Source organism: Pichia membranifaciens (genome assembly GCF_001661235.1).
Source record: "Pichia membranifaciens NRRL Y-2026 unplaced genomic scaffold PICMEscaffold_4, whole genome shotgun sequence".
Lineage (NCBI taxonomy): Eukaryota > Fungi > Ascomycota > Pichiomycetes > Pichiales > Pichiaceae > Pichia > Pichia membranifaciens.
The window spans coordinates 241,657-261,683 of NW_017566985.1; the positions used below are offsets into that span (position 1 = coordinate 241,657).

General features: G+C 49.5%; 9 protein-coding genes across 9 annotated transcripts; 3 read left to right on the plus strand and 6 right to left on the minus strand.

Annotated features, from left to right (window-relative positions):
- Positions 1 to 293: 293 nt before the first annotated feature.
- On the minus strand, positions 294 to 1,163 carry PICMEDRAFT_16912 (hypothetical protein). Its single transcript, XM_019161393.1, has one exon. The coding sequence runs from the start codon at positions 1,126 to 1,128 to the stop codon at positions 400 to 402; it is 729 nt and encodes a 242-aa protein (XP_019016723.1). The 5' UTR covers positions 1,129 to 1,163; the 3' UTR covers positions 294 to 399.
- A 90-nt stretch (positions 1,164 to 1,253) lies between these two features.
- On the minus strand, positions 1,254 to 2,132 carry PICMEDRAFT_16913 (hypothetical protein). The gene has a single exon (XM_019161394.1). The coding sequence runs from the start codon at positions 2,004 to 2,006 to the stop codon at positions 1,473 to 1,475; it is 534 nt and encodes a 177-aa protein (XP_019016724.1). The 5' UTR covers positions 2,007 to 2,132; the 3' UTR covers positions 1,254 to 1,472.
- Positions 2,133 to 2,295: 163 nt separating this feature from the next.
- Positions 2,296 to 3,021, minus strand: PICMEDRAFT_12073 (hypothetical protein; the record flags this gene model as incomplete). Its single annotated transcript, XM_019159877.1, has 1 exon — positions 2,296 to 3,021. The coding sequence occupies one exon, from the start codon at positions 3,019 to 3,021 to the stop codon at positions 2,296 to 2,298; it is 726 nt and encodes a 241-aa protein (XP_019016725.1).
- A 1,005-nt stretch (positions 3,022 to 4,026) lies between these two features.
- On the minus strand, positions 4,027 to 4,756 carry PICMEDRAFT_16917 (hypothetical protein). Its single transcript, XM_019161395.1, has one exon. It carries the CDS (start codon positions 4,653 to 4,655, stop codon positions 4,032 to 4,034), a length of 624 nt encoding a protein of 207 aa, XP_019016726.1. The 5' UTR covers positions 4,656 to 4,756; the 3' UTR covers positions 4,027 to 4,031.
- An 822-nt stretch (positions 4,757 to 5,578) lies between these two features.
- PICMEDRAFT_12075 (hypothetical protein) lies at positions 5,579 to 6,360 on the plus strand (the record flags this gene model as incomplete). The annotated part of the gene is made up of 2 exons (XM_019159878.1): positions 5,579 to 6,174; positions 6,246 to 6,360. The coding sequence occupies 2 exons, from the start codon at positions 5,579 to 5,581 to the stop codon at positions 6,358 to 6,360; spliced, it is 711 nt and encodes a 236-aa protein (XP_019016727.1).
- A 262-nt stretch (positions 6,361 to 6,622) lies between these two features.
- Positions 6,623 to 7,279, minus strand: PICMEDRAFT_22184 (hypothetical protein; the record flags this gene model as incomplete). The annotated part of the gene is made up of 2 exons (XM_019162239.1): positions 6,623 to 6,902; positions 7,080 to 7,279. Coding segments are annotated over 2 exons (480 nt in total), but the record flags the coding sequence as incomplete, so codon positions are not given.
- Positions 7,280 to 7,823: 544 nt separating this feature from the next.
- PICMEDRAFT_73131 (hypothetical protein) lies at positions 7,824 to 9,266 on the plus strand (the record flags this gene model as incomplete). The annotated part of the gene is made up of 1 exon (XM_019164387.1): positions 7,824 to 9,266. One exon carries the CDS (start codon positions 7,824 to 7,826, stop codon positions 9,264 to 9,266), a length of 1,443 nt encoding a protein of 480 aa, XP_019016729.1.
- A 3,700-nt stretch (positions 9,267 to 12,966) lies between these two features.
- PICMEDRAFT_25676 (hypothetical protein) lies at positions 12,967 to 13,215 on the plus strand (the record flags this gene model as incomplete). Its single annotated transcript, XM_019162408.1, has 1 exon — positions 12,967 to 13,215. A coding segment is annotated over one exon (249 nt), but the record flags the coding sequence as incomplete, so codon positions are not given.
- Positions 13,216 to 15,387: 2,172 nt separating this feature from the next.
- On the minus strand, positions 15,388 to 16,120 carry PICMEDRAFT_142558 (hypothetical protein). The gene has a single exon (XM_019160295.1). The coding sequence runs from the start codon at positions 15,963 to 15,965 to the stop codon at positions 15,594 to 15,596; it is 372 nt and encodes a 123-aa protein (XP_019016731.1). The 5' UTR covers positions 15,966 to 16,120; the 3' UTR covers positions 15,388 to 15,593.
- Between the last annotated feature and the right edge of the window lie 3,907 nt (positions 16,121 to 20,027).

Genomic DNA, 20,027 nt, shown 5'->3' on the forward strand with positions numbered 1-20,027 from the left:
TGCTGCTGCTGCTGCTGCCGGGAGTACTGCATGCTGTAATAAAGCCAAATTGATTATCTTTGTGCTGTATCTCTGGCCGCCACGAGGAAATCCCTATACAATGAGTGCCAGCCAATGTGTGACAGCGGAAAAGCACCCCGGTATGCGAGTATAGGGCGAAACTTGCACTCACATGTTAGTCCCAGAACGGAAGTTTAATCGTGATTCTTAAGATGCACTTCATGGAATGTTTTGTAAAAAATAGCCATTGTTTATAAAACAGCTTCTAGCATGGAAGAATTGTGTTTAACCTGGTGATTTGTAGTTGCCCCTGTAAGTAAAAAAATTAGCTTAACTATAAAGAGTACACAATGTTCCCAAACTATATACAAAGATGCAGAAGAAGAATTACAGCCTTGGTCAGTTCCTGACTTCGGGAGGAACGTTCTTTTCCGGGGATGCTTTTGATGGATTTATTTTTTTGAAAGCCTTGCTGAAGGGTCTCTTGATGACTCTTCCTAAAGACCGGAGAACGTATTGGTCGAAAAAAGGTGCCAAAAGAATAGCACTGATCCAGATGACTGGGCCCAATACACGGATGGTGGCATACGCATTTGCTCCTGCCATTTCTGCAGTATGTTTGTCACCTTGGGACTCGTCCCAGTTTATCAAACCGTTGTGCATGAGCTCCATTCCCTTAACGACAATGTTGTCTGGCAAAGATGGAGGGTTGATTTCGTATTGGTCAAAAATATACCAGAGTATGAGGAAAGGGATAATGGAGAGAGCCTGTTGGAGAATAGCAATGCTGATGATAAAGCCAGCAGGTCTCAGTAGAATAGATCTCATGTACGGTTTGAGAAGAAGTGGTGTCTTTTGATAGTATTTGTTTGTAGCTAAAGATTTGATTTTCTCTATATCTTCGATGTCGGACACGGTTTTGGCGTCTTTAAGAACTTTCCTTTCCTGTTCCATAGCTTCAGGTAGTTTCTTGATCTTAGTTGCCCGCTTGTAGATCAAGTGTGTCAGTGGACTTGAGGCAAAGCTCCTGCCCTGGAGCAGATAGTGGGGGGAGATTGGGGCATGGAATATACGATTCCCTATCTTTGCAGAGGAAAACACTGACTTGGGGAATAAAAGTCTGAACATTTCTTCAATGAGTTAGGGATGGATGTTCCTGGTTGAAAGACCGGTGCAGCTTTAGTGCAACCAAAGAGATTTCAGGAGGTAGGTAGTCTCTTGGGAAGGTTGGAAAAAGGTTTAGCAAGACCTCGCCTCAGTCACTCTTTCGGCTTCTACTACCTACTACAGGATTTATGCGATTTTGGGGGTAAATAAGGCAGGGAATACCAGGGAAAGAGAGTTTAGCACATGAGCACAAAGTGTAAAAGCTGTAGATAGTATTACCTGGTAACTGAAACTACAAATCTGTTGGGAATATATAAAAAAGGGCGAAGACGAAGAAGAGTATCAGAGACGATCCTGCAGATCAATTAGCTGCTGAGAGAAGCAAAGTACTCCTTGCGAAACTCGTTCGATTCTGTGTTGCCGTCGATACGGTTCAAGGCGACCCACTTAGGCTCGTCTTTGAACAACCGCAGGGCCTTGACGAACTTGTCATCAGTCAATGTGAAACGGTGGTAGATTCCTGCAGGCAAGATGAGCAGGTCATACTTCTCCACGAGAGTCCGAACCCACCTGTCATTGTTGTCTCTGACGTCGAAGTAGCCTGTGCCATCGATGATGTATCTGATTTCCTCGTCTTCGTGGATGTGTTCGTTAAAGAAGACATCCAACTTGGCGTTAAGAGCCTCCTCGCCGCCGGGGAACGTGGCGCCGTCCAAGGTTATGTAGTCTCTGTTCTTGTACTGTCTTTCTGTGGCCAGGTTGTCGACAGATGCTTGTGAGTCGATGTACTTGTAAAAGACCCCGAGCTTTTCCAATTCCTCAGCTGCGACGGGTTCCCCAGAGTCATGAGGCGCTGTCATTGGCGAGTCATCTTCCTTATAGTAGTATATTTTCACCATGCTCTGTCTGTGTTGTGGTTGGCGGGTGTGATAAAAAGGAGAAGAGAAGGAAAAGATAGGTAAAAGTACAAGAGAGATTACTACCTGCCCAATTACGGGCACGGTATTTCACTAGCACATGCCCCGCATAATACTTGTAGCCACAATGGGGAGAAACGTGCTTTTTCTCTCCCTAGCCCTCACTGTGGCATCAACCGTATGCATTTTTATTTGTTACTCGTTCTTTTATTCTTTTATGAAAGACAATGTTATACAGATGATTTTATATATATATAAAGCGGAGATATGATCAAACCACCTTGACATATTTCTGCACTTGGAGCTGCAACATGGCGTTGCGGCTGGCGACCTCGCCGTCTGAGATCTGCGAGCCGATGCTGACAGAGTCTGGGAAACTGCAGACGTCGTGCTTGAGGAGGTCAGAAGGGAGACCGGTGAGGAGACACCACTTGTCGAAGTTGACCACCACCTGGTGGTTGCTGTCAACGTTAGAGGTGCCGATGATGAAGGATGTAAGCACCATGCGTTTCAAGAGGTTGAAGGGGATCTTTGGCGAGCTGTACATGCTTGAATGGTGTAGGAGGATTTTCTCGAGAATGAGCAGGTTCTTGGTGAGACTGGAGAGAGAGAGGCCGCACTTGAGAACCAGGAGGTTGATCAGGTGGCAGAAGCCGCTGACTTCGGTGTCCTGTAGCCCAAGGTTGAACTTCATCTCGAAATTCTCGTAGATGATCAGGATGATCAGGTTGACCAGTTCCTTCTTGTTGTGGATATGGTTCGACATCGACGCTAGGAGAGACTCGATTCTCGACGAAGGGGACGAGGCGTGCTGCTGCTGCTGCTGCTGCTGCTGCTGTTGCTGTTGCTGTTGCTGTTGCTGGTTGTCGGAGCAGTAATACTGGTCCTCGGTGTCACAATCAGAGTATGACAAGGGAGAGCCGACGGTTTCTGGATCGCTGTGTGCTGTGTTAAATGCGGCAGTGGGGACGTGTCTTCTCTGGTAGATGTAAGACATTCCATACAGCAAATATCGGGATCAGAAAGTGGTGCAAGGTAATAAAAGTAGTGGTAATAATAATAGCTATTGAAGTGAATTAGTTCGTTAAAGTAATGATATAGTAGTGAATTTGACCGCCCAGATGATGAATAAAAATTTTTTGTAAAAAGCTTAACCTATTGATTGAATATTCCCAAGAAAAAAATGTGTATAAAAGACCTGCTGGTGCTGGAAATGGCGACGGATAACGAGGTGGCTTCTGTCTATCCTATCTTGTTTGCTTCGGGCGTAAGGGGCTGCCCAAACTTAATGAAAGATGACGGAGACCATTTTTGCTTATCAATGAACCCCGATGCACGCCTAACCTAACCAAACAAATTTAAAAAAGTGAATTTGAAAAATACAATTGACTAATACAATTGAAATAAAAACGTAGAAGCAGAAAAGAGTTTTTTGTGTGTATTTCTTGAATACGCTGTGAGTGGGTGAATATCGGTGTTTTGCAACAATGTGCTTTTCCAGATAGCAACCGAAGACGATACTAGCACGGGAATCGACTGTTCCTGCACAACTAACGCTTGCTGTCCGCCACAAGAGAATCAAGACCCCAACACCAACAAATCGCCACCACCCATCCACGACTGCCAACAGCGGCGTCCCCGTGTTATATAGCACCCTCTCGCCGATGACTAACTCCGTACTGCCTCGCACCCAGCTGTGAGTAATGCCATCCCAGCGTGGGGCCGTTTGCTCCTCTGTTCCTCGCTGCGCCGCCGCGATTACTCACGGCAGCGGGAACCCACCCAGCAGGGCCCGGTGAGTGAATGAGAGAAAATCAGAAAGTGAGTCACCGCGTTCCGCGCGTGCTCCGAGTTCGTCCGTGGGAGGAAGAGAAGGGTTCTGACGTAAGCAGTGTGCTGACGTAAGCAGTAGGTGGACAGGACGGTACGTTGAAGGATGGCTAGAAGGATGGCTAGAAGGTTGGCTAGAAGGACGCTATAGAAGGACAGCTATGGAGGGCAAAAGGACTAGGAGAACTGGTAGCCGAACATGATGGCGTCGACAAGGTCGGGGTGGCCCTTCATGCGGCCTGCGTTCTTGACGCGGCCGATGCGCTCGAAGCCGAGTCTGTCCCAGATGCGGCAGCTGGCGACGTTGGTCTCGTAGACGAGGTTGAACACGCTGGACTTGAAGCCCAGCAGCGGGGCCCACTTGAGGTAGTTGCGGCCCATGACACTGCCGCAGCCGGCGCCGCGGTGGTCCAGGCTGACGAGGAAGCCGGCGTTGCAGACGTGCGCAGAGCGGCCGATGTAGTTGGGCTTGATGTAGAAGCAGCCGAGGAGCTCGTGGGCGCCTCCGGCGGCGATGTCGAGGTCGGTGCGGAGCCGGTCCTGCTCCGGCACGGTGCCCCGGACCATCACGGCGACAAAGTGTGGGAAGTAGTACTCGTAGAACTGCGTCCTCGTGAGCGGGTGCTCGTGCACGTACGTCGTGCCCTCCTCGACGATTGCGTTGAACAGCGTGTAGATGGCGTCGACAACGTTCGCCGGCGTCTCCTCGAGCGAGTTGTACGGGAGGATCGTCACCGGCGTGCCGTCTCTAAGCTCGTCGTAGAGCGGCTGCGTGATGAAGCGGTTTTCTTCGACAACCATTGTCTGCTGGGTGGCCCTGGCGGTAGCTGGTGGCAGCCTGCTGCATCCTGGACCGTCCCGCAAACCGTCGTCCCTGGTGCCTGCTGCCGTCTTCTTATGTCTCTGCGTCCGTCGCCATGTGTCCCGCAAACCGTTCTCGCTCGTTCTGGCGCTTGGCAATCGACCCGCTCGGTCTCGGCATTTCCTCTTTCAGCGAGAAACGCTTATCTACAGAGACTCGGGCTAGCAGGACGGCCCACGACTGCTGGATACATGCGGTTGGCGACTATGAACAGGTGTAGGGCGGTGACAGCGCTGAAGACAGTGACGGCACTGCAGTTGGCCATACCTCGTCCGATCTTCTGCTGCAATCTGTGTCTGCTCCGTGCCCACGCCCCCTGTCCGTGTCCATATCTGCCACCACACCTCGCAGGCCCCCCGGCCCGACGCCCGAAGCCGCTCTCCCGGCATGATTTCCGTTACCGCATTGAGTAAAAACAAACGCAGCCCGAAGACGAGAGACGCCCGTAAAACTGCTCTCATGGGGTCGTCTACGCTGCCTTCACGTACCTGCTTCACGTCGGTGGTGCATACGTCTGTCTATTGTAGAAAAGCAATCCACACTTTTGTGTGGTTCACGTCTTGCCAAACACTAAGATTGTGTATCTCCTGGGCAAACGTACGGTTCACATATCTTTTTTAACTCCGAATACAACCAAAAAAACCAGCATTGTGTAGCGTTCGTTGCGTCTCTCAATCCTCCTTTTTCAAGTCTACGCTTCCCCCAACTTACTTCCCCCTTCTCCGTCGTCGCCCTCTTCTTTTTTCCTTGTTGCAAAATAGCCTATCGCCTCCTTCGGTTTTCGCCAGCTGCTCCACTAAACACCCTCAACTCCCCAGCGTCCCAAGAGCTGCAAGCGGGAAAAGACGCACAACCGATACGAATGTCACAAACAACCGGATATCCCAGTTTCAACCCTGAGCTCCACCTAATCACATCCGAAGACACCCATGACGCGTCGAAAGCAAAACCCAAGATAAAGTTTGATATCAGGAAACTTAATATCCTGTCGCCAGAATGCAACTCGTATCTCGAGCCGCTGTCGCAAAACTGCTTTCCCATCTTCACAGCGGCTTGTATCAAGATAATACAGTGGGAGCTCAACAACTGGCTGCTGACAAAGGACCGATGTGACTGTTTGAAGAAGTTTGAGAAGGACAAGAGCTTTTCGTTTTTGAACTTCGAGTCTCCCACAATGAAAAGCTGCGTGAACGTTTTGCCCTTCTCGTACCAGGCCTTCACCCATGCGAAGACCATCGAAGTGCTTAGCTCCCACTTGGGGTTCCCAATCGAGCTGGTCATGGACTATGAGATCGCCCACTTCGCTAAAAAGATAGACAGCCACAACAAACACATGGTGGAAAAGATGAACTTGGGCGTCTCTTCCAAAGTCATCATCCGCAAAAAAAGCGTGGCGTATCCGTATATATGTCTTATCAAAATCAACCCAAACGATATCTGTGCAGCCCTACCGGTAGGGTATGCCTTCTTCTTGAAGGGGAGGCTGATTGAGAACCTGGCGGGCAAGGTCATATACAACAAAAATACAGTGAACGAAATGGTCCTGTGCCCATCCTACGTTCCCAAGCAGATCAACCTCTACGAGGACTACAAGCAGAACCAAAACAAGGTTCTCTGCTCCAAACTCTACAAGAACTTCCGTGAGGAGGAGAACATCGAGAACATCGAACGGATCAAAAGCTACAAGACATGGTTGAACCGGTACTACACATCTGAAGGCCATATAGGAGACATCCAGTGAAGGTCGCTGCTATTTGTTTCTCTTGGGTTTGGCTTGGTCTCGTTCGGTTCGGTTCGCTCGCTCATATCGTTTGTCTTTTCTCCACTTGGTTCAGTTTGGTTTCCTTTGTTTCTCTGCTTCTTTTTCGTCTTCTTCGTTATACAGTCATTTTATATTGTAATTGATCACAGCGCTCATAATCCTGTCGTCAAAGAGCTTGATGCGGATCGGCATGTCGAGACTGTAGAAGGGGTTCTTCATGACGTAGTCCGCGTAGAGCCGGTGGATCGTCGTCTGGAAGCCCGCGATCTGGGGCTCGCTCAAGTCCGTCGACGTCAGAATGATGACCTTGACGCCCGTGACCGTCTGGTGGACAAACATGTTGAACTTCTCCGTGTTCACGCACCGGAGCCCTGTCTTGTTGCTGTGCACATTGATGCCTCCACCAGTGTTTTTCCGGCCACCGCTGCCGCCGCCAAAGCCCAGGCTCTCGTCCTCCAGCGGTATGCTGGCTGTCGAGGAGCGCTGGTCGGCCCGCTCCGCCAACTGCGAGCTGTTGCTGTTCGTGGTCGTGCCCGTGTTGCCCATGTTGTTGCTGCTGCTGTTCCCGCTCGTGCCCGTGCCGTTCCGCGGGTCCTTCGACCCCGTGTTCCCCGACAGACTGCCCCGGGCCGCTGCCGGCGTCAGCTTCGACGCTATCGCGTGGATCCCATGCAGGTTGCTGGCGATGATCAAGTAGTCGTTCGACTTCTGCTTCGTGATTGGCGAGCCCGCTGTCTTGAAGTCTCGCTGGTAGAGCAGCGACCCCGACTTGGAGATGAGGTACAGGGAGTAGATAGCCATTGCAGTCCAGACCGGAGATGCAAAATCGCCACAAACACACAGACCACTGACGAGCAAGTTTGCCTCCTTTCTCTGGCTTGCTGCTGGTCCACTGCCTCTTTCTTATCGGCCCAACGTCTCCCCAGCCTGCGTCTGCTGTGTCCGATACGACGCCCCGGGTCCTGGACCCCCTCTTCCAGCCTGACGTTTCCTCGTCCTGCCATAAGCGGGAGATACGCGCCGGCCAGACCGCCGGCGAGGCTGCACCGCCACAAAACTGCGCCCATCGACCTTTTCGCGGGCGGCGCGGGGACTTATCGGCCATATCGATCGTAAGACGGAGGCGGGGAGGCAGGTTAGTAATGGACACGGATCTGGCCTAGTTGGCAGGTTTATAAATACAGATGAACAGCCCCTCTGGAGAAACACAGAAGCGCAGTGTTGCGGGGAGCTGCAGGGACACGTGAGGTGTAGCAGTAGGGAAGCGCCAGCCAGAAGAGCCACCGCGGACGGGAAGAGAGAAACGATCGCAGAGATGATGATATCCGTGGCACCGAAAACACCAATGCCTACGTCGAACAGAACCAGTACGAATTTCAGCGTCAAGGGCGACGAGGGCAAGCCGATCACCAAGATCGTGATGTCGAAGGAGTGGGTGCTCCCGCCGAGACCGAAGCCGGGACGGAAGCCGTGTGACGACATTCCGAGCTCGAAACGCAAGGCACAGAACAGGGCGGCGCAGCGGGCGTTCCGAGAGCGCAGAGCCAACCGGGTGAGCGAGCTCGAGGAGAAGATCATGGAGATGGAGCGGGACCGGAGCGTGAGCGAGGGCCTGTTGAACAACATGATCAAGACGCTGCAGAACGAGAACTCGCAGCTCAAGAGCGAGAACGCCGGGTTGCGGGGCGACAACGCGAAGCTGGTGCAGAGGCTGAAGGACTCTGCACCAGCCGGAGGAGCAACGAGCTCGCCCGAAAGAATGAGCAGTCTCGAGTCTCTCTTCAACCTCGAGCCGCAGTCCGCCGTCCCGCTCAAGAGAAAGTCCTCGTCTTCGGTGTCGCCGTCGACCCGGTCTCTGTCCAAGGGCGAGATCGACTTCACCAACGCCTTTGCGTTCAAGAAGCAGCGGAAGATGCCTGTGCTCAACGACATCTTTTTTTCGAAGAGCGAGTCCGTCAAGCCCGAGAGCAAGGAACAGACGCCAAGCGGCTCCGGAATACCGCTTTCGGCCAGACCAGGATCCTCCTCGTCAGCCACACCAACACCGCTTGCAGCGCCTACTACTACCGCCGCCACCACCGCTACAACCGCTACAACCGCCGCCACTACCAACGCTTCAACCACCACCTCTACGATAAGCAATAATATACCTTTTGAAAGCTGTGGGTTCTGCTCGGAAGACACGCCTTGTGTCTGCCGTGAAATTGAGACGGAGCAGCAGCAGCAGATGCAGCGCGAGATCAGAAACATCAAGGAATCGAAGCTCAAGATCGAGATCGAAAAGAAGGAGAGAGAGCTCATCATGGAGCTCACCAGGTCTGCCAAGAAGGACGACATGGCCCAGATTGCAAAATGCACAGGCAACCCTGGAACGTGTCTGCAGTGTCGAAACGACCCACTCTCCAACCTGTTCTGCAAGACGATTGCAGAGAAATCGAGCGAAGAAGAGATTGTTCTTCCAAGTATATCCAGAAACGGGTCCATCAGCTCGATGAACGATGCTGCCGTCAGCATCAGCAACAGCACCAGCAGCAGTATCTCTAACCCCGGCAGCACCTCAAGCAGCAAGTACAGACTGCCATCTCTAGAAAGTCTAAAACTGAATGAGGCCGGTAAGCAGTTTGTTCCCTGTGCGGACGCTTACAAAACAATATCCCACCATCTTGATATCCGCAATGTTGGCGTGAACAACATTGCAAACAACCTCCAGACCAAGGGGATGTTTGTTGAGGTCGGAAGTGTGGTGTCCTGCTTGCGAGAACTGGACAGGAAATTTTCCAGTAGCTAGTGGGTCCGGTGGAACGCAATGCAACGCAACGCAACGACGATCGCCTGCCGCCGGTCGCCTACCGACGACAAAGTCACGCATTCATTTTACTGTTACAACTACTTCCTTATTTGTTTTTTATTTGCTCACTTCCTTATTCACTTCACCCTCGACCGACCTCCATACCTTCCTTTTTTTTACTACAAACCCTGCTCTGGACCGCTGCGAAACCGTCCAGCCAATTAGAACACGCGCAGTGGTAATACGGATAGACTTTTATATACAACTATTTTCTAAACTACTATTTTCATAACTCGCCCGCCTACTTTTCTACTTTTCCCCGACCCGGAACTGCCACACTGTACTACGCAACTCGGCACGACGCAACTCGGCACGACGCAACTCGGTACGACGTAACGCATGCAAAGAGCTCAACATCTCCGAAGTGCATGTGTCTGGCAGCAGCTTGATGTACTCATCTGGCCTAGGAACTAAAGTACACCAAAATTAGGTAATTTCCGACCGTCTCCCCTCCACTCGACAACCCGTCACATTTACCGGCTCTAACCGTGTCCTCCCGCAGACACTTTGTTGCTAAGGTGTGGAATCATCAGTGGAATAAGCAAACAATGTCCCTCAGGACGAGAACCACGCGAGAGGCATTTCTAGAAAGGTGGAAACTTTCAGCCCCACGTATCAAGCAATAAGGTTTGGGTAGATGAATATGGACGGGGGTGTTCTCCGCCGAAAGATGCCGTGATATGTGCAGATTACGCTAATTAGTTGAAACATTTATGCAGTCTTTGTTGGGGTCGTTGAGGCTTTGAAATTTGCTCCTGCGTGGTGCTGAAAATTCCATCGGATTCCTGAATCAACGACGTACACATCTGTGTTCTGTGCATGACTCCGTCCCCCCTGCTGTGTCCACTTCAGTATTAGCCCTACCTTCAACCGCAGAAGTCAGGACTCTAATATAGGTTTCTTTGACATTCAAGAATGTCACATTTTTTCTTTCATGCTTAACATTAACTGGCCCCTTACTCGGAGGATATTAGCACACCCCACACATTTACTTTTCTGAAACGAGATGGCATTAGAAGCGTTGTCTAACTAGGGGGTGTCTCCGTATTAGTTGGCTGGTATACAGCCGGTTGGGATCGGCAGTCTCACCCTTTTTGCCCCATCGTGATCCTCTGTTCCCTCTCCCCCATTCATGTTTGAACAGAACGATTTCTCAGGAGGTTTCGAGCTGTACCTAGAAACGCAGTCACGAGCTTAATATTTAGCGCCCCTTTTGACACACTAGTTGGCCGGGGTCGCAGCAGGAAAAGGGCGTAGATTTCCCAAAAGCGGAAAAGTCTAAATGCATCCCGCAGAACTCGGACCAACCCCACAGCCGTGCGGCAACGGCACTTCGTGCCGTCGCAGACCGTCGGTGTTTTGCTCTGATTTGGTGGCTGGGCATACAATGAGCACAGGAAAAAGCTGCCTTCTCGGAGCTAGGGCGCACTTCGAAACAACCACTTTTGCAAGAGAAGGGAATTTCGTGCGACGTGATTGTTCCCCAGGTGAGTGCTAACGCAGTATCTTTAACACTACAAGGTTTTTAGCTCCGGGCTCAACCTCCCCTGCTGCTCTTACGCTGTCTGTGTATGCGTGTGTCTCTGCCTGCCTGAAACAAGCCTGTTGCTACGTCTCGCAAAGATGCCTTGACTGACTGTTGACGTGCTCTAACTGTCACTTCATACTCCTGAATCGATAATCCCGGCAGAACTCTCTGATACACACTGCTTGTTGCTGTAGCGCTAAGGATTAATAACGCATTACTCCCTAAATTGATCAGATTCAGATTTAATACTGCATGCAGTGTCCGCAGCGCATTGTGTTATCCAGTGCTTCTTTCAACGCAGCAAGGAAGCGAAAAAAAAACATTTACGTCACGCAACCTAATCCCCCCGTTGCGATCGAACACAGTACCCTGATAAAATTAATGTTTGCTGCCTTTTCGCATTTTTGTCCTTTTTTTAGCTTTTTTTTTGAAGCCATGTGGAGGACATCCGATTCGAGGATGGCATTGCGCTAACGCACAGCGATTAAGAGGTGGGATAAAAATTCCAAGAGGGCTTTCCTGCCCTTCTGACCTTTTTCCCATGCCCTTCCTTTGCCCCTCTACAGATCGCTACAAATAAACATAGAGATTTGCACACACGGCCTAGAGTGGGCCAGATGTATGTACTGTGGCGGGAGTGGCTGGCGTCAACACGTGTGCCCATGTAACGAATCTGTCCAGCAGTTTTAGCCCCCTAGGGTCACTATTCGCTACTAAAGAAGCGGGGGAGGCCAAGGAGGGGACGAGATGAAAAGAGGAAATAGAGAAGTGCCCGATGTTCAACGGTCGTGTCCCCCACTCCCCCCAGAGGCCAGCTGGCTGGCATTGTACCGGCGCTATTCATGCGTATTCTACGCCCCCCTTGTCAGGCCTCGCAATATTATGAGGCGCTTGTACTGTAAAACCTTTTCTCAATAGACATTTTGCCTCACACCTTCTTCTCTCTTTCCGCGATACGCTGGCCCTCCCCTAGCCCTTCCACACAATTTTCATGCACTCCTTTCGTGTTCTGCAAACTCCGTCAGACGTTATGTGCACGCCTGCGCCGAAAAGTTGCCCCATTGGGCCCGCGGCCCGCTTGAAGGTGGGTAGATTGGCGCCGTCTGCGCAGAGCGGACCGAACGCAGAAAATAATATCTTGATGTAGACGAAAAACAATGCGCACACCGCACAACAAGAGCTTCCCGTAGCTTGAGTGGTCCGGTGGAGGCACAACAGCCCCATAAGGCGACGACGTCTGGATGCGGGACCGACTCCCTCCGGTGCGCTGCACTCTGCACTATGCATTCTGCATCCTGCATAATGCATCCTGCGTGTGACATATCAGCCTTGCGGCTAGGAGAGCGCTTAGTCAGAAAGAGTCGGGTTACTACATCAGCCATTGCAAAGGGCTTCGATCCAGACAATAATAACTGCGTCGTGTTTTCCTATTTCCCATCTGGCTTCGCCGAATTTTACGACGCACAGTTGTGTATCAAACAACCTATAGATCTACGTAACTTTAATGCAGACCATACTAACAGAGTGCCCGCACGTACTCCACTATCCACCTACCCGCAAACTCTTGGCTCGTACATAATTGTTGGACAATCAGGTCTAATCTCGTTTCCTCTCCAGTTGTTTCGAATCGGGACAGAAAAACAGCTATATACACATCTTCCCGGTCCCCTTCTGCTTCGTTCTAGGTGAACAGCTGATCCACACTTTTCCACGTTTTCTCTTGTTCGGCTTAGTTTCTCCTTGTTGTCCCTCTAATCTGTTCATTTTGTTCCTGTCCTTGTTCTTGTCCCTGCTCTTGTCCCTGTTCCTTGTTCCTGCTCGTTCCTTGATCCCAATCTTGATCTTGGACCTGACTCTGTTTCCGCCCTCTCTTATCATCTCCATCTGGCTTGAACTGCTTCCGAGTGTTGAGTGAATTTCTCTTTCCACTTCATTCTCTCGGTCGCCATTTCCCTAGCATCACCCTCTTTTCTCTTCCTCTCTTTTTTGCATGTCCCCCATCGTCAAGTCTCATTAAAGACAAAATTTCTCAACCTACAATAACCCGCTTATTTTTATTTTCCCTGATTTAGTCATACTATTATTATGACTAAAGCAAAAACGCCAAAGGTTAAACCAACATACACTGGTTACATTGCAACATCAAAGGATGCCCTTTTAATATTTCAAGCAGTCTTATCCGGTGTCTTGACCCCCGTGCATAGAAGACCATCGGAGAATGAGAGAAGCGAGCTGGTGAAGTCTGGAAATGTCTTCGTCTTCATTGAAGAGACCTCAAGAATCAAACGCTGGACCGATGGAATCAGTTGGTCACCATCCAGAATTCTAGGAAGATTTTTGATATACAGAGAGCTGTCGAAGACAGCAAACTCAAAGAGCGATGACCAACATCATTCAAAGAATCGCCAATCTAGTTTCATTTCAGAGAAGTTGTTAAATCCTGAAACAAAAAGTCCAAAGGGCAGATCTGAATTAGAATCCTCAAACTTAAAGACAACAAATTTTCCAATCACCGCATATGCGATGGCCGGAGGCCGGGAAATTATATCGGGTATTAATAACAAAAAAAGACCAAGGACAGACATGGTTTACAGACATGATGACAATAGTAGTGCCAATGGCAATAACAGTGATTCCCATGTCAGCGATAATACCGATAACAATGTCAGCAATAGTAGTTCGAACGTCACAAATAACAGTGGTAGTATTTACTCCAACCTAAGATTACAGGCAAGTAACGACATACAATCCGAAACTTTAGATGATGCGATTTACAAAACAGATGGTCTGATCAAGAAATCTAATTCACTAACTTTGTACACCAGCACATCCTACAAAAAAACCATGCATATTATTTCATACTACAGATCAGAGGATGTGCTTGAACATCTCTTGGAGAAACCCTCCGAGGATGAGAGTTTGAAAGACGTCGAGATTTCATTCGACCTGCTAGAAGCCCTAAGAAATACCTCCTTAGGACATGCAACTCCAAACAAAAAGAGCGGTGAATTTTCAATAGAATCTCATGGGTTCATGGATACCGACGGATTTGATGAACAGTCGATTCTCAAGTTTGCCAAAGAGTATTACAATAAGTACAACGCTCCCAACAAAAGAAGACAGGTGAATCCTGTAGTCCCAAGCCCCGAAGTATACAGAATAAACACTCCAGCCAACTATTACACAGGTCAGAACGTACACAGTCAATTCCCAAACCCGCAATTATTAGAATATCCCCAATCACAGTCCTTGAACCAGTACCACTATGTGTCCTATTTGGCACCTCAAACACAGCAACAACAGCAGCAGCAACAGCAACAGCAACAACAACAGCAACAGCAACAGCAACAACAACAGCAACAACAGCAACAACAGCAACAACAGCAACAACAGCAACAACAGCAACAACAGCAACAACAGCAACAACAGCAACAACAGCAACAACAGCAACAACAGCAACAACAGCAACAACAGCAGATACTACCACCAAACAACTACAGTTACAAATATGACTACACCTACCAGCCTGTGCACGACCAACAACAAGTCGTTCCGATGTCCACGCCACTCACCGCTAGGTCGTCTGCGTATATGTCAAATCCCCCAAGAGCGATCAGCGAGACGCTGGTCGCCTCTCACTCCTCCCGGATAGACTCTCCTCCGTCCAATGGTTATGGATACAGTTGTGCTAACCCGCTAATGACTGCTCACCCGGTCAAGACCCAGAGGTCGGCATCGGATGAGCAGTTCATTCCGAACAAGTTGCCGCAGCTCCACCAGCCACTGAACGCACGCCCTAATTACGATATATACCCATACGGCGCCAGTGGCACACATGTCATGGACCCGCAGCAACAGCAGATCCATCATCAACAGCATATGATGCATGCACAGGGTGCCCCGCCTGCCCCTCCTATTTTGCAAACGCCCACCCAGGATCCGCAACAGACACACACACAAACCCGTTCGCCGAACCAGGGCCCGGGCCAAGCCCAAGAGTCCATTCGGCCGCACTCGCCGTACTCCTACAAGGCCTCACCGCTGCCCTACCACCACATTACGTCGGCAACAGCTACCGCTACAGCGGCAGCACCGGGACCCCTTGCCTACCCACCCTCACTACCTGTGGTCATTCCATCGTCCCGCTCCAACCAGTACATATATCCTTCGGCGCCCCACCACATCGTCGACTCCCAGCAAGGCAGCACCAAGTCCAGTCTCAGCACCAACGCCAGCATCGGCAGCGTTCCCGGCAACAGCATCGGCAACAGTATCACACAGTCCTCAAATACCCCCGCCAGCAGCCGCATCGGCTCGGTCCGTCTGAACGGTCCCGCCGGTTCCCTCGGTCCGTACAATAGCCCGGCGATAGTATCGAGAGCGGACACTCCGAACGCCGTGGTGACTCACTATTATGCCACCAATCCGGCCGATTTCACTCTATCGTGAACCTCCAGAGCCACTGGCGCCTACTTCGGGAGTGGCAGCAACATCTTTGTTCTTGGTACCACTTCTCCATGCCAAAACCCCAACCACTGTGTCTTCTCGGCCGCGACCAGTTGCTTCTTCTCGACCCTCAACTCCTTTTTCTCCCCCTTTGGCCCTCTTTACCTAGTTTTTATACAATAATAGGGCTAATCTTTTGTACTTGTTAACTTCCCGGCCGGTCCACGACCATGCTATGCTATGCCATGCCACCCTATGCCGCCTGCATCCACCCCTCGGCCCTCCCCAAGACGTCAAAAATACGCGGCCCTGCCGTCGCCGGACACTGAAAACCGAATTGCTAGAAACGAGCAACGCCGGACCGGCGCGCCGCCCCCGGAGGCCGGAAGCGGCGATCTTGCATAAGCTTTGGTGCACAGCTGGCGGGGGGCAAATCCGGGGGACCTTCCTAGATCTGCAAGATTGTTCCGCGCCATAGCAGCGAGGTGCAGCGTGCAGCGTGCAGCATGCTGCACGCAGCACGCTGCGGCGCGGGACTGTCCGTCGGCGAAGCTTGCTGGCTTGCTCTGCGTCGGCCAGGCACGCGGGGCTGCGTGTGCCCAACAGTCAACGTGACGCCGGTGCGGGATTCCAGCGTCTGCTGCATTAGATAGAAACAAAGACATCGCACGCTTGCCCCGCTAAGGATCAGACACGGGAAGCGGAGTAGCTTTGACAACCGGGTCCGGGTCCGGGTCGGCATCCGACACAAGCATTGGTACCGGCACTGGCCAGTAACAAGAGCCTAGGATGCGGTGCGGCGGAGGTAAAGGCGGCGGGAGCACAAATAGCCAGGTCATGATCCTATCCTTGCCGGTCTAGTTGCCCCGTGCGCGCTCCGGGGCTCTGACGTCGCCAGGTGTAGTAGGGCCGAGCTGCTGGGTGGCTGCGTGCCCCAAATACGCCGCGTCGGGCTATGGGGTGCGCCAGTGGGTATGTGCGTGCAGCGATTACTGCATGGGGGAGCTTGCTATGTGGACGTTGCTAGCTACAATCAGTCTAGCAGCATTTGTTGGCCTCTGATTTGTGTCTCCTGTGACTTTAGCGGCAAAACTGTGTTGTGCTCTCGCAATGGTGTAGGAACGTGTGGTGCTCGAAGGAGGCGAGAAGCACGGGTGGTGATGAGACAACCCCTAAAAATAGCTATGCGGTCGTATCACACTCCCCAACGGCATTTGCGGCGGTTAGATCTTCATTCGAGCTGCTGGCTTTGGATCTGAAGGCCAGCAGCCTACATCGGAGCAGTAGCATGCTGTGTAAGTGATATGTGTGCCAACAGCATATGCTCACCATGTTTCCCGCTCATCATACTCCTGATATCAGACAGCAACAGGAAAAGCACCTGCCCTGTGACGCTACATTACAAACGATCGGAACGCTAAGCTAATAGAGACATATGCGTAGCGGGGCTTTGTGATGCTATGGGCACCGACCAGTGAATGTGTGTTGAACGTTGAAAGAGCCAGATTTAGTTCTGGTGCCGACCAGATGATATGAAAAGGAAGCCTCCAGGTGTGTGAAGATTTCACAATCTACACTGCATCTATTGTTGAAGATTCGCAACACCAGTGCATGCGGTAAAGCAAAGTGGGAAAACTGCAGTTTTAGTCTCTGCACTGGAGCAAAAAAGCTCACAAGTTGTGTTTAAACTTGTACAGTCCCTTGCCACTATACGCTTCACCAGACAGGCATACTCTCAATTCCCGGCCTACATAGAGTGGCGGTTTGTTTTGTGTGGTGTCTCACAGTACAGATACAACGGTTGGTGCACAACTATACAGCTAGATCTGAGCATAAGATCCCTTGGTGCATTTTAATATTGTGGACCTTTCGGTGGCCGCGTAAAGGCGATGCATCGCTCAGAAGGCCCTTTGAGATACATGGCAGTCGATGACAATTATCTTGCCTCTTTACTGGTTTCGGCCATTGCAGCATTACAGACCAAGCAAACCAACGGCGGAAAAGCAATGGGGGATCCTCTCTGTGAAAATCGTGGCTTTTCTCTTGCGCCGGTGTTTCTCGTGGCAAAGAATTTCGGTACTATAAACACTTCTGATTCACTGGCAACAAGGCATAAAAAAAGAGCGTTTCCTGTATAATTTCGGCTCTTTATCATTTGGCCCATTACACACACCAAAGCTCGGCAAAAACGGCCCCCCTATCCCTTGCGGCGGTTGTTTTTTTTTGCAGATTAGATGCGGTGCTACAACATCCACGCGAAGCGCCGACGTGGCTAAACAAGTTGTCTGTATCTTACCGGCCCACTCGAGAAAGTGCAGCTCTGGCGGCCGATGCTGCGGACCAATTCGGCAATTTAACGGTGAACTTCTTCAAAACAAAGCTTGATTTGCAAAGCGAACGTCATATCGGATGCATATTATTTTTAGTGCGCTCTTTTCTGCGGCTTTTACCTCCGGACTGCTTAAGGTTTCAAGTCTACTGTAGGATCTCGACATTGTTTCTGAATAGGAGAACAAACAGTTGAGGCGGAGAAATTAGAGGGACCGGCGTAAGCATTTGAAAGTGAAACAGGAGCTCATGCACGGATAACAGCGGAATAAATGGCCGCCTGGGATACATATCTCTCTTGATTTCGAATGGGATAACTGCTGTAGTATAATGTTGGCGTCGAGGCGGATAAACCGCAAATCTGTGTCGAGTTGAATAGGGACTAATCACAGCTCATTAAAATGACCCAGCCTTTATGAAACCCACTATTTACCACCAGCAACCAAAGACGGAATGATTGCCAAGGATTTGGCAATTTTGAAGTAGCGGACCCAAAAACGTTTTGTCACGTTGATGTATCTCTTGCAGCTAATAATTTGCGTTGCATGATTAACCCGTTGACCCTCTGGAATAGTGACTATTCTGGTCATGTGGTACAAAGTGTATACGATTGAGGGTTTAGGATACACGAGCCTAGTTGGAAGTACAGCTTGTTAAAAAAAAGTGAGCTTTTGATGGCGAGCCATCATCTTGATCTTTCTCAGTATTAAAAGGATGTTTTCAATCTTTAGCAAAGTAAGGATGCTTTTGTCTTTTGGGGGCGTTAAAGCCACAGAAAACCCAGAGCATAATGATCTACTCTTGTGGAGATTATGTTGTCAGCACTGTCCTGAGAACCATACATCTTAAAGCTGCTCCCATTCTCTATTCTAGTGAAAGGCTTCTGATAAGTGCCGTCTATATCAAAATTCCTAAACGTATGTCCAAAACTGTCACTTGTGGATGGTGTCGGCGAAAAAAAGAGTATAATGTCATTCTTAAATACACGACCACGATTTAGATCATCAATCAAAGACCAAAAAAGTGCTGCTGCATTGCTAAGACCAAGTCATTGTTTTTTTTCAGTAATGTTTTCCTTAACTTTGATCAATTGCAGTATGTAAGCCATAACTGCATTCAATACTGTTTCAACAAGGTAAGACATGAAGTTCTGTCCTTTCTGAGAGTTTATGCAACGTAAATCCCGTTCATGCGTGTCAACGTAATATACTCAGATCTGTCAAAAAAGTATACACCGATTAAGGTGGAGTGGGCATTGTAATGCTGTTGGCTTAAAAAGAAAACTAGATTTACCTATAGTAAACCGAGGATAGCAGAAATTTAGCGGAGCAAAATCTTTGTGACCTCTTTTTTTGTCAGTATCCTCACCGGGTCAGTATCAGTCATGCTAAGTCTTAAGCTAGCAACGGTTGTATAGCAAGTTTAATACCATTTTTCGAGAAAAACATTGTATATGTCAACTGAACAGCCAGCTTTTAATGTGGTTTCAAGTTTCAGATATGCCAAGATCTTTTTATCAATTGTGATAATGCTCAGTTGCTTGAGCTAAGCAAAAACGTAGTCGCTTCTTCTGGTATCTCTCCTCCTGATGTCTATGTGAACAGCTTATCCGCCGCATAACCGCAGGTTTGACTATTCAAGTATGTGAAGCCTCTCGAGCCCCCTGCCTTTGCGTCAACATGATTTTTTTAAACTCAGGGTTCAACCTCTTATATTTGTTATAAGCTGGCAACTAGAGCTGAATCCATGTCTTAGGTGCTTGTGTCCACAGCTTAATGACATTGTAAGAAAAATCAGTTGCAAACTTTTTGCTCACGATGACGTTGTTCACCTTAAAGACGGCTTCAACTTTTTCAGAAAGTTGCGCAAAGAGATGACAATTGGTCTTTCAACAAACAACTGAATTACAACCTTTATCTGCTGAACAATAAATAAGCTTGTTTATGACTAACTTTCAGCATAAGATGAAAAAGGTTTTGGCGGCAGAGCGCCTCTTATTTACATACAACACAAATTTTAGTTGTTGCTAAAGTATACTTTTTCTGAACAACTTTTAACAATAGAGGTCAGAAGTTCAAGGGGCAAACTTAACGAAACGCTACAGTAACCACTAGTGCCTCTTTTAGTGGCCATATTGTTGAGATAAGATGCCGAAGCCAATCATGATCGAGGGATAAGAGATAAGAATCTTATCATGATAAGGTATCTTAGGGTTGAGATAAGATGCCGAGGCCAATAAGGATTGAGTGATAAGAGATAAGAGTCTTATCATGATAAGGCATCTTAAGTAATCTAAAACTGGAAAGTTAGCCGCCATGATAAATGAATAATGGCAAGTTTAACCGAAGGTGTAAGTGTATAAATACAAGAGGTTTGTCCCTTGTATTTATGTTTGAGAA